General features: G+C 32.9%; 1 protein-coding gene across 1 annotated transcript in view; it reads left to right on the top strand.

Moving 5' to 3' along the window:
* LOC107628105 (alcohol-forming fatty acyl-CoA reductase-like) overlaps window positions 1–2,428 on the top strand; it is a 9,215-nt gene extending 6,787 nt beyond the window's left edge. Inside the window, exons 7-10 of the mRNA XM_016330913.2 lie at window positions 95–176; window positions 436–708; window positions 1,603–1,730; window positions 2,096–2,428. Of these exons, the coding sequence (XP_016186399.1) occupies window positions 95–176; window positions 436–708; window positions 1,603–1,730; window positions 2,096–2,258 (646 nt within the window). The 3' untranslated portion in view covers window positions 2,259–2,428. The remainder of the gene's footprint in view (window positions 1–94; window positions 177–435; window positions 709–1,602; window positions 1,731–2,095) is intronic.

Raw genomic sequence — 11,431 nt, 5'->3', positions numbered from 1 at the left:
AGACATTCTATATTCTATTTTCAATGTTATATCTTATGTCCATTTTATGTATCATTCATTATCTTAACTGTTGAGTCATTTTAATTACATGTAGAACTATAGACAGTATTGCTGTTGCGTATGGTACCGGAACATTACCATGTTTTATTGGAGATATGAAGGGAGTTACCGATGTGGTGAGCCACTAAACAAAGCCTTTCTTCTTAATTAGATAATGAAGTCTAGAATACTATACTAGGAATTAGTAGTTACTAAATATCTAAATTTAAATTAACCCCATTCTCCAAGACTCAACTAAATTATATACTTATTATATCTAATATTATGTATTTATTTCAAAGATAATATATAAATGTAATAAAATAAGATAACTTTAGACTAATTTTTATTGATAAAAAAACAAAGGTAACGATATTAATATTGAGTTTGATGCAGATACCAGGTGACATGGTGGTAAATGCAATGCTGGCAGCGATAACGGCACATGCAAATCAGCATAGCGATGATATTACCATATATCATGTGGGTTCCTCTGTTAGCAATCCTGTGACACTCCACAATATCTGCAAATCCGCGTTTCGATATTTCACTGCAAAACCTTGGATAAATCGAGATGGAAAGCCTGTCAAAGTTAAAAAACTTATCATGTTGAATAACCTGGCAACCTTTCGCATATACATGTTCATTTGCTACTTGCTTCCTTTGATGGTTAGTTATTTAAAGGTTTAATTACTCTGTTGGTCCCTGTAGTTTCACCAAATTTTTAATTAGGTCCTATACTTTTTTTTCTTTCAATTGGGTCCTTACACTGCTTTAATTTTATAATTAAGTCCTTTCTAGTATAAAAATTATTAGAGTTAACTGAATATTTCTTTGCAAATCGAAGGTATTTATAATTAAAAACTTAATTAAATCTTTGATCGCATGTATTTTGGTAAAAATATTATGTTAATTTTATCATTTTTAACATGAAAAGGACGTGATTACAAAATTAAAAGTAGTATAGGGACCCAATTGAAAGAAAAAAAAGTATAAGGACCTAATTAAAAATTTGGTGAAACTATAGGGACCAACAGAGTAATTAAACCTTATTTAAATCCACGTTAAAATTTCTTGATATTTTTTAATTATAATGGCTACTGCTAATAATAGTGTTTTAAATTGCAGTTATAACTATTAGAAATAAGAGACTAAACTGGAGAAAGAATTTGTGTATGATTGAGTATATTCAAGTTATGTGAAATGATATAATATAAAAGGGTATTTAGAATTATAATAATAAAGACGTAATCTCCTATAATAAATATTCAGATAAACTAAATAATACTAATTGATCCTAATTATATTCTAACAGAAACTACTATTGTTTTGATTTGTCCGACAATACTGCATCTTTAGTAATGGTTGGTTTTTGTATTAACTGTGTGCTATAAGTTGTTGGTCTCACTTGTTTATGTTGAAGTTGACGTCTTTTGTGATTTTTGTAGTCTTGTATTTGAGTTTCTTCATTTTTTATTGAATCTTTGTGAGAGTGTTATGTAAATAAGCTGATTTTGGTAGTTTTAGATGACAAGGTGTTTACAGAGTTTACATTTACCTTAGGTACTTAATCTGGTGAATAAAGTTTTTTACAAGAATTTCCAAGAAGTATATACCAACTCTTCCAGAAAGATCCATGCTATTATACGAATGGCTGAACTTTACAAGCCTTATGGATTCTTCAATGGCATGTAAGTTAACTTTAAATTAGTAGTTTCGAAAATAAGATATTACATAGTGTATATTACGGTATAAGACTTTGACTTGGTTTTCAATTTTTTTTGAAGTGGTTATTTTAATCTCTAATCTTTAACGTTCATAAATTTACAAGTGTTCAGAGACATACATCAATTCCAAAACGCAACATACAAACATGAACTGACTTGTCTCATCACTGTTTGCAAAATTAGATGAATTAATTTAATGACCACTAAAAAATTTGAAAAAACTAATTTAAGATTTTATTTAGTATATTATATAAAAGTTAATTATTTAATATATTATGTGTATATATTAATTAGTCAACTCACAATAGCTTAGTTTATTTTTCAAACAGATTTGATAATATGAACACAGTAAAATTGTTAGCAGCGGCAAGACAGGGCATGGACCCAGAAGAAATGGGTCTGTTTAACTTTGACCCAAAAGTTATTGATTGGGATGACTACTTCATCAATATCCATTTTCCTGGTGTCGTCAAGTCTGCCTTCAAGTCATAATTAAACATGTTCTTCACATTATAAAAGTTGTATGTGCGTGGCACTTTATTATATATTTTCTTATGATAGTTGAAAAATATTACTACTTACAATAAAGGATGCTTTGAGTTTTATAGACATGTAATGTGAAGATCTTGTTATGATTGTCGTAAAAAGATTTTCCCAGCCTATTTTTATTTGTAATAATAACGAGAGAGCCATGAAACCATTCATTCCAAATGTGACATTAATGGTTATATCTCTAATAACAGTAATTCTTCAACTCTGCCACCACCTCCATGCACTTCTTTGATTCTTTCTCTATGCCTCACGTTCTACCTTTCATACTTTCTCCCTCTCAACTTCTTCTGAACCACTCCGGCAAACCAACAGTGATATCGATGGCGACGGTGGCATCTTCGCCATCGTCGCTTCCTCAGCTCCCTTTTTAATTTCTCTTCTACGTCTCTTTGCGCAGTGTCTTTCTTTTCTTCTTGTGCTTGATGGTGGCGGTGGCAATGACTCCCACTGACACCATCTCCCTTCTCCTCTTCTCTCATCTTTCTTTCCATTATTTTCTTCTCCTTATCTTCTCCTCTTCCACGTACTCTCTCTCTCTCATTTTCTTTCTACGTTTCTCGGCTCTCTCTCCTTACATTTTTTAATGAGCTATGCTACGTGTACATCAAAATCACCCACCAAAATCAACCACCAATATAAAATACATGGTGAAATATAAATATATTGGTGGCCGATTTTAGTGGCTGATTTTAATGTACAAATAACATTTTTATTTTTGATTCATTTTTTCTCTTTTGATACACAACGTAATCGTATGTGTCTAATTAAATATATAAGGTGTATTTCTGGTATTTTTGGATATATTATAAAAGGAATTCGACATATTAGTATATTTGATCTTTGTTTTTCTTGATTTTTTAGAATCTGTAATTAACATTTTTTGAATATAGCACAGACAGCTCTATAGAAGTTTATTTATGCAAACAAAATTTATATTCACAAACTATACAAAAAGTATATGTTTAAACTAATCACAAATTATACAACATTCAATCACTGTCAATATTATCTGAACCTAATTGACAATATCGATTCAACAATGCTGCAAACGACTTGGACAATCTAATTGCTTCGCTTTCTTGAATAGCTCTATCTTTTTTTTGATTCATCTAATGAAACAAAATCCGCTAAGCGTCTTCAACTTTGAAATGGTCCACCTCCGCCACAGTTTAAAAAAATTTCTTTTTACTAAACTCCATTAATTTAGCAAAGTAATACAGAGTTATATATTTTTAAATATAATTACCTGCGTCCAATTCTCTCAGTCATATTTGCCCTTTTCAATGTTTTTTGATTCAAATATCTCGAGCCATTTCATTATATAAACCACATAGTCGAAGCTAAAAGCAAAAATAAATTGGCAAAATAAAATAGCAAAGTAAGAAAAAATACAAAATGGTCTAAATTCATTGTATTTGTATGCATAGAGTTATTTTCAATAATAGAAGAAGATAAATTATGAGAAGTAGAAGGAGTGGTAAATGAAATAGGAAAGGACTGATTGCTTGAAGAGGAAGGAACCTGATTTGTATGTAAATTAATAAATGAATCAGTATTCAGAGAGTTAGAATATGAATGATTTGAGAACATTTCATTGAATGGTAAACTAGACTCATTGAAAAGCTTATATAGTATTTATATCCTAACCTAAAGATTACGGGAGCTGGTCCCCATACATCTACATATACAAGTTCAAGAGGAAAGTGATAAATAGTCTTAGAATATGGAAATGGCAGCGTATACATTTTAGCAAGGCTGCAAGCATTGCAAAACAAAGATTCAATTTTATTGAGAGTGCAAGGAATGTTACAAGATTGTATCACAGCTTTAACAATATTGTAAGAGGGATGACCAAGCCTTTGATGCCAAATTCTATTAGAAAAATTACACTGACTACGAATAGTATGATAGGATGAAATATGTTGAATAAATTTAGGTATAATAAGGCCATGAAATTCATAAGCTCAATTCTTAAGATGCCCCTAAAGAAGAATTTGATGTGTAACCTGTGATTCAATCAAGCTGTAAAAAACATGAAATTCAAAATAAACATTGTTATCTAAACAAAATTGAGAGACACTGATTAAATTTTGAGTGAGTTTAGGGATATGTAAAATATTTCGAAGAACAAAAATATTTTTAGAGAAAGAATCAGACAAGTAATTTGTAGCAATGTGAGATATTTTCAAACCTGTCCCATTGGCTACATAGGTTGATCATTGCCACCATATTCAGAAGAGGAATATAGGTTTGATTGATCATTTGTTAGATGATGAGAAGTCCCAGAATCTGGGTACCAAGAAGCTTATGAGATTGTTGATGGTGTGGCAAGATATGAAGCAGGTTGATTGAAAATTGTAGATGATGGTAAGGATTGAGGAGTTTGTGAAGTAGAATAATTCCCAGAATTCTGAGTAGATTGAGGAATTAGAGGTGGTGTAGCAAAAAGGGAAGGTCCATAAAAATTTAGATCAAATCTATGAAAGCATTGAAGGACAACATGTCCTAACTTTCCACAAAGTTGACAGAAAGGTCGATTATTGAGTTGCCAAGAACCTCTACCACTGCACCTCTAGAAAATTTGCTTGCTTTACCTCTTCTGCCACCAAAATTACCTCTTCCAAGAAAATTTGGAGTTGAAGATGATGACTGAGAAAGATTTACTAGAGCAATTCCAGAAGAGTTTTGTTTAAACTTTTCTAACATGTCATCATGAGAAATAAGAAGAGTTTTAACCGCATCAATAATATACATGTCTGACTTGTCCCTTACAGTGGTGATGAATGGAGCATACTCTTTTGTAAGACCATCACATAGTGCATCAATGTGATCATCATTGGAAATAGGATGACCAATTGCTGATAAAGAATCCTCCAACTTCTTGATTTTAGCAACATACTCTGAAGTGGAAAAACTCGTCTTCTTGAAGTTTTTCAATTGAGACTTGAATTGCTTTGCTTTGATCTTTGTGGAGGAAGCGAAATGCACTTGCATTTTTTCTCAAATTTCAATAGCAGTTTTATAATGCATCATTCTGCTTTTGAAAGAAACATCCATGGATGCTAGAAGCCATGATCCAAGATTGTAATCTTGAAGATTCCAATCTGTATATGCTTTAGAAACTGTGCCTGCAACTTGATCAGCATCGGTTGCAAATGGTATAGGTTGTTGATTCGGTTGAATATGACTTTGAAGATTCTAACCAAAGATTGCAAAGACTGCTGGCAAAGAACGGGGGCTTAGCATTTGCAGTAGAATCAATAATAGTAAGAGCCATTGAATCAAGTACCAAGAATCTTCAAGCTCTAGATACCATGTGAAGTTTCTTGAAGAGCACGTTATTGAAGAACATATCAAAGTTTGATAATAAAGAATTGAAGAATTGCTAATTGAATGAATTTGATTTTGTGTATCACATTGTTATGAAAAGCACACATACAATTCATACTCCATCTCATATATATACTGGAGCTTCAGAACTGATATCAAGATACCAGCAAGACAATCTTGATTTTAATAGAATAACAGAAAACTACTCATTTTCAACTGTTCTCTATCCTTGAAAATGAGTACTAGATAAAGAAGTGCATGAAAAAAATCACCAAGATAAATTATAGTCAAACTATTGCATATTAAACACGTCTAAGTATATAGATTCATAAAAAAGAATTGTATATATATGATCATAGATAACTTATCTTTTACACTTTACAGAATTTCCAAGTGAAAACAAATAAATTAGAATAAACTACCATTTGTACCCACGAAAGTTGAAAACGCTGACATATCTACCCATAGAAAAAAGAAATTACCATTTGTACCCATAAAAAATTGTTTTTACTGGCAAAATTATCCAAACCCTAAAAAATTATCTAAAATCCCTAAATTACCCTTATCTTCACCACCACACCACCTCCTTCACCCAATCACCTTTCTAACCTTAACCCTCTTCACCCAGCCACCACCCCTCTTTCTCTTTCTAACACACTCTCACCATTACTTCCCACTCAGTCCCCACAGCTGCTCCAATGGCTCCTTGCCACACCCTCCTCTCTTTCATCCTCATAGTCACAGCAACACTTGCTGTCGCTTCCCCGAAGAAGAAGAGCACCTTCACGGTGCAAGTCCACCATGAAGCCAAGCTCTCCATCTTCCCAACCCACAAGCACTGGTACGAATCATCTCTCGTTTCTATTATCAACCATGCCACTACAGCTGAAACCACCACCACCGCCGCCTCCGCCGCCGTCCTTCACACTTACGACACTGTCTTTCACGGCTTCTCAGCAAAGCTCTCACCTTTAGAGGCCCAGAAGCTGGAATCCCTGTCCCACGTCGTCGCAGTGATCCGGAGCAGGTCCGCCAACTCCACATTACCCGCTCGCCGCAGTTCTTGGGCTTCAAAACTGCCGACAGGGCCGGCCTCCTCAAGGAGACGGATTTCGGTTCCGATCTCGTCATTGGAGTCATTGACACCTGTCCTGACAGAGAGAGAGTTTCAACGACCGCGACCTCGGCGCTGTTCCTCCCAACTGGAAGGGCAGCGGCGGTGGTGGTTCTACGACGCAGAAAGAGGTGAAGAGGGTTGGCTATAGCGGCGATAAGGTAGCGTGAAGAGGAGGGTCTCTGACGCGGTAGGCTCTGGTTTGAGGTCGATGGTGATGGTGGCGAGGAGAAGCTGGCGCGGTGCTCCTGGGCTGGCGGAGGTCCGCGATGTTGCTAGCGGAGAAGGGTGAAGGATGATGAGGAGGGTGAGACGGTGGTTTGTGGTTGATGCTAGGATTGGGTGGCTGAGAACTTTGAGAGAGAGGAGGGAGGAAAGAGATGATAGTGTGGAGAGAAGGGTAATTTAGGGATTTTAGATAATTTTTTAGGGTTTGGATAATTTTGTCTGTAAAAACAATTTTTTATGAGTACAAATGGTAATTTCTTTTTTCTATGGGTAGATATGTCAGCGTTTTTAACTTTCGTGAGTACAAATGGTAGTTTATTCAATAAATTAAACGCTATATCTTAATCGTTATAGAATATCAAAGAGTTAAAATATGAGATAATTCTGATATTTTACAATGATTTGGTAGAAACAGAATAATAAAAAAGGAAAAACTTCAATGATTAAAAGAGAACAAAATTTATAATGGTAAGAACATTTTGGAAAATCAAGAGCTTAGAATATTTTTATGTCCCTGAACATAAGTTTGTAATTGTTTTCTGTTACATGGCAACAAGCTGCTCTATTTGCCATCAGAGATCAAAATTTGCAAGACAACATTGTTAAAGGTAAAGAACCATCTCAATTTGACTCTAAAGCAGCAAATACCGCAAGCACTGTTCTTGCTAATATTAAGAAATTGGTTGATTCTTTAACTCTTGGTTATGATATCTCCGATGATCTCATATTGAAGCAATTTGTGAAGGCCTCCTAGAAGAATACTCGAATTGTATCACTCTTGTTCAGGCCAAACTTGAAATTTTCAACATTGGTGAGGTTTAAACACTGCTTGTCTCCCATGAAGAAAGCATGGACAAATTTAAACAATTGTCCATTGGATTAGCTCAGGCTCAACTTGCTCAAATTGATTCATCAAATCAAAGATTTTTTGGTAGAAATTCTGGTGGAAGAAGAGGTGCTCGTGGAGGTGGTTGTCTTGGAAGCGGGGAAAAAATGCTTGGCAATCAAGCAACCGTTTACACGTTCCAAGCCTGTTACGGCACCAATGGTGACTTCACCAAAACTTGTTAGTTAGTTAGGTATTAGTTAGTTAGTTAGTTACATTTCCAAAAGGTATTAGTTAGTTAGTTACATTTCCTAATATAGTTAGGTAACAGTCTTGGAGTAATTCTTGATATAAGAATTGATGATTACAAGATAATTCAAAACTTCTAGTAACTATTTCTTTATATTTCTCTCTTCTTCCTTGTCACTACATTCGAACCCCATCATGTTTGTATGGCTATTCTTTTAAAATTTTTGTTTGTACACACAGGGATCACTCAAATAAAGATGCATATTTCATCTTTTATTAAAGATATTTTTGTGTTGTATTTTAATTAGTTTCTGTATAATTTATTCGATATTCCTCGTCACATATTATTAAATTTTTTAAAAGATTTTCTTTTTAAAAACAATAAATAACATTTAAATTAGACGAAAACAAAAAAGATAATAGATTAACTATTAAATTTTTTTCTGAAATTGTTTATACAATTAATCTCCATATACAAGCCTTTTCACTATACAAGTCTTACAAGTCCTCAATATCCCCTATCCCTAAAACGCGCTTCTTATGGCACGTATGGTTCACGCACCTCCTTAACAGATTTTTCAATCAATCAACACGCGAATATATAACTTCCTTTTTTAAAAGGATTTCGTTTCATTTTTCGAATTTCTTCTGCGTTTTCTTGCCTTCTCTCTTCGATCTCTTTCGTGCGTTTCTCTCTGTCTTCTCCTTCGCCGTTTACGTAAATTTTTCTCTCTGTTCTCTTTCTTCGATTTTCTCATTTTTCATTGTTTCTGAAATCAAGCTCTGAAATCGTTTTGAAGATAATGGATGATTCAACTTCAGATTGTCAGCTGAACCAGAACAAAGTGGATTTTGAATTTGAATCCAATGAAGTTACTGAGATGTGGTTTAATTCCAGTTAATAATTGAATCTAAATTTGAATCCAGTTAATAGTTTATGATTGTGTAGCTAAATAATGCATGGACTTTGCCTGTGAAATTTGTTGTTCATTGTTCCTTATTTGAATTGAATCTAATGTACTAGTTCTGATGAATTTTTTACATTTTATATCAAACGTTCGGGTGTAAATCAAGAATATTTGGGTGTATTTTAGGAAAGTTTGGGTGTATGTAAAGTTTATGAGTTTTCATCTCTTTAAGAGTGAATTGTCTTGTTCTTTTAGTTGAATCGTTTTAGTTTCTGTTTAAAGAGGATTCATGAATTTGATTTTTGTTATTTTTTATGATGATTTTATAGTTTATGCTTGTTTTAATATGGTATATTTTTGGTGTATTTTGCAGCCCTTCTATGGTATTGATGAGTAGTTTGTTCTCCACATACAAGCATTTTTCTCATACAAGTCTTTACAAGTCTTCTCTTCCTTTTATTGTTTTGAATTCAATCAAGTGGCTGAGGTGTGGTTCAATTCAGAAGAAAAAAATGTAGCATTAGAGGAAATATTTTTCTGTACAAAAATGCTATCTGTACATTAAAATCAACCACTAAAATTAGCCACCAATATATTTGTGTATAAATACATATGTGATTTAATTTATTTTCAATATATATTTGTATTCCAGTATATTTTTTATACTAGTGGCTGACTTTGGTGACTAATTTTAGTGTACACTTAGCATAACTTATTTCTGTATTTGCAGCAAATTTGGGTGTAAAACGAAGATATTTAGGTGTAACACGAAGATATTTGGGTGTATTTTTATTCTGATAAGTTCTACATAATTTAGAACTCTTTCTCTTCCTCCTCCTCATCTTCTGCTGCTTCTTTTTTTTTCATCATCATCACCATCTTCTTCTTTTTTTCTTATTCATCTTTTCCTTTTTGTTTTACCTTCACAAGTTTCTTCTTATTTTACTCTCTTAATAAAAATAAAAACAAAAAAATTAAACAAAGAAGAAGAAGAAACACATAATGCTCCAAAATTACTTGGAAAAGGATGAACTTACATTCATTTAACTAAAAGAAAAAAAAATAAGGAAAAAAAGAAGAAAAAAATGAAGCATTAGAGGAAACATTTTTCTGTACAAAAATACTATTTGTACACTAAAATCAGCCATTAAAATCAGCCACCAATGTATTTGCGTATAAATACATGTGTGGTTTAATTTATTTTCAATGTATATTTGTATTCTAGAATGTATTTTATACTGGTGGCTGACTTTGGTGGCTGATTTTAGTGTACACGTAGCATAACTCATTTCTGTATTTGCAACAAATTTGGGTGTAAAATGAAGATATTTGGGTGTAACACGAAGATATTTAGGTGTATTTTAAGAAATTTTGGGTGTATTTTTATTCTGATAAGTTCTTCATAATTCAGAACTCTTCTTCTTCCTCCTCATCTTCTGCTGCTTCTTTTTTTTTCAATCATCATCATCATCACCATCTTCTTCTTTTTTTTCTTATTCATCTTTTCCTTTTTGTTTACCTTCTCAAGTTTCTTCTTATTTTACTCTTTTAACAAGAATAAAAATAAAAAAATCAAACAAAGAAGAAGAAACACATAATACTGCAAAATTACTTGGAAGAGGATGAACTTACATTCATTTAACTAAAAGAAAGAGAGAAATAAGGAAAAGAAGAAGAAGAAAAAAATGCAGCATTAGAGGAAACATTTTCTTATACAAAAATGCTATTTGTACACTAAAATCAGCCACTAAAATCGTCCACCAATGTATTTGTGTATAAATACATGTGTGGTTTAATTTATTTTCAATGTATATTTGTATTCCAGTATGTATTTTATACTAGTGGCTGACTTTGGTGGTTGATTTTAGTATATACGTAGCATAACTCATTTCTGTATTTGCAGCAAATTTGGGTGTAAAACAAAAATATTTGGGTGTAAAACGAAGATATTTGGGTGTATTGTTATTCTAATAAGTTCTGCATAATTCAGAACTCTTCCTCTTCCTCCTGCTCATCTTCTGTTGTTTCTTCTTCTTCATCCTCTTATTTCATATTCTCATAATTCTTTTTGGAAGGAAAAAATCAAACAAAGAAGAAAAAAATACATAATGTTGCAAAATCAAAAGAAGAAGGAGGAGTAACACAATGATGAAGATGAAATACGCAAAGAAAAAGGAGGAGAAACACAAAGAAGAAGGAGAAGAAGAAGGAAGAAGAGGAGGAGGAGAAACACGAATAAAAAATGACAGTTGTAGTTTTCATTGAGGAAGAAGAAGAAGAGTCGTTCGTAATGGTGAATGAGCGCTTTGGAAACGTGATACACGTGTTAACACGCTTTTGTGGGTGAGCGTAGCTTCTGTTGGGTTTGGCCCAACTTGTAAGACTTGTAAACCAAAAAGATTTGTATGTGTAGCATAACTGTTGCTTATATAAAAAAATATGTCACACTCATCCCCAT

Source organism: Arachis ipaensis, chromosome B02 (genome assembly GCF_000816755.2).
Source record: "Arachis ipaensis cultivar K30076 chromosome B02, Araip1.1, whole genome shotgun sequence".
Taxonomy (NCBI): domain Eukaryota; kingdom Viridiplantae; phylum Streptophyta; class Magnoliopsida; order Fabales; family Fabaceae; genus Arachis; species Arachis ipaensis.
Note: the sequence above shows the minus strand (reverse complement) of the source record. Positions and strands in the feature narration are given on the sequence as shown.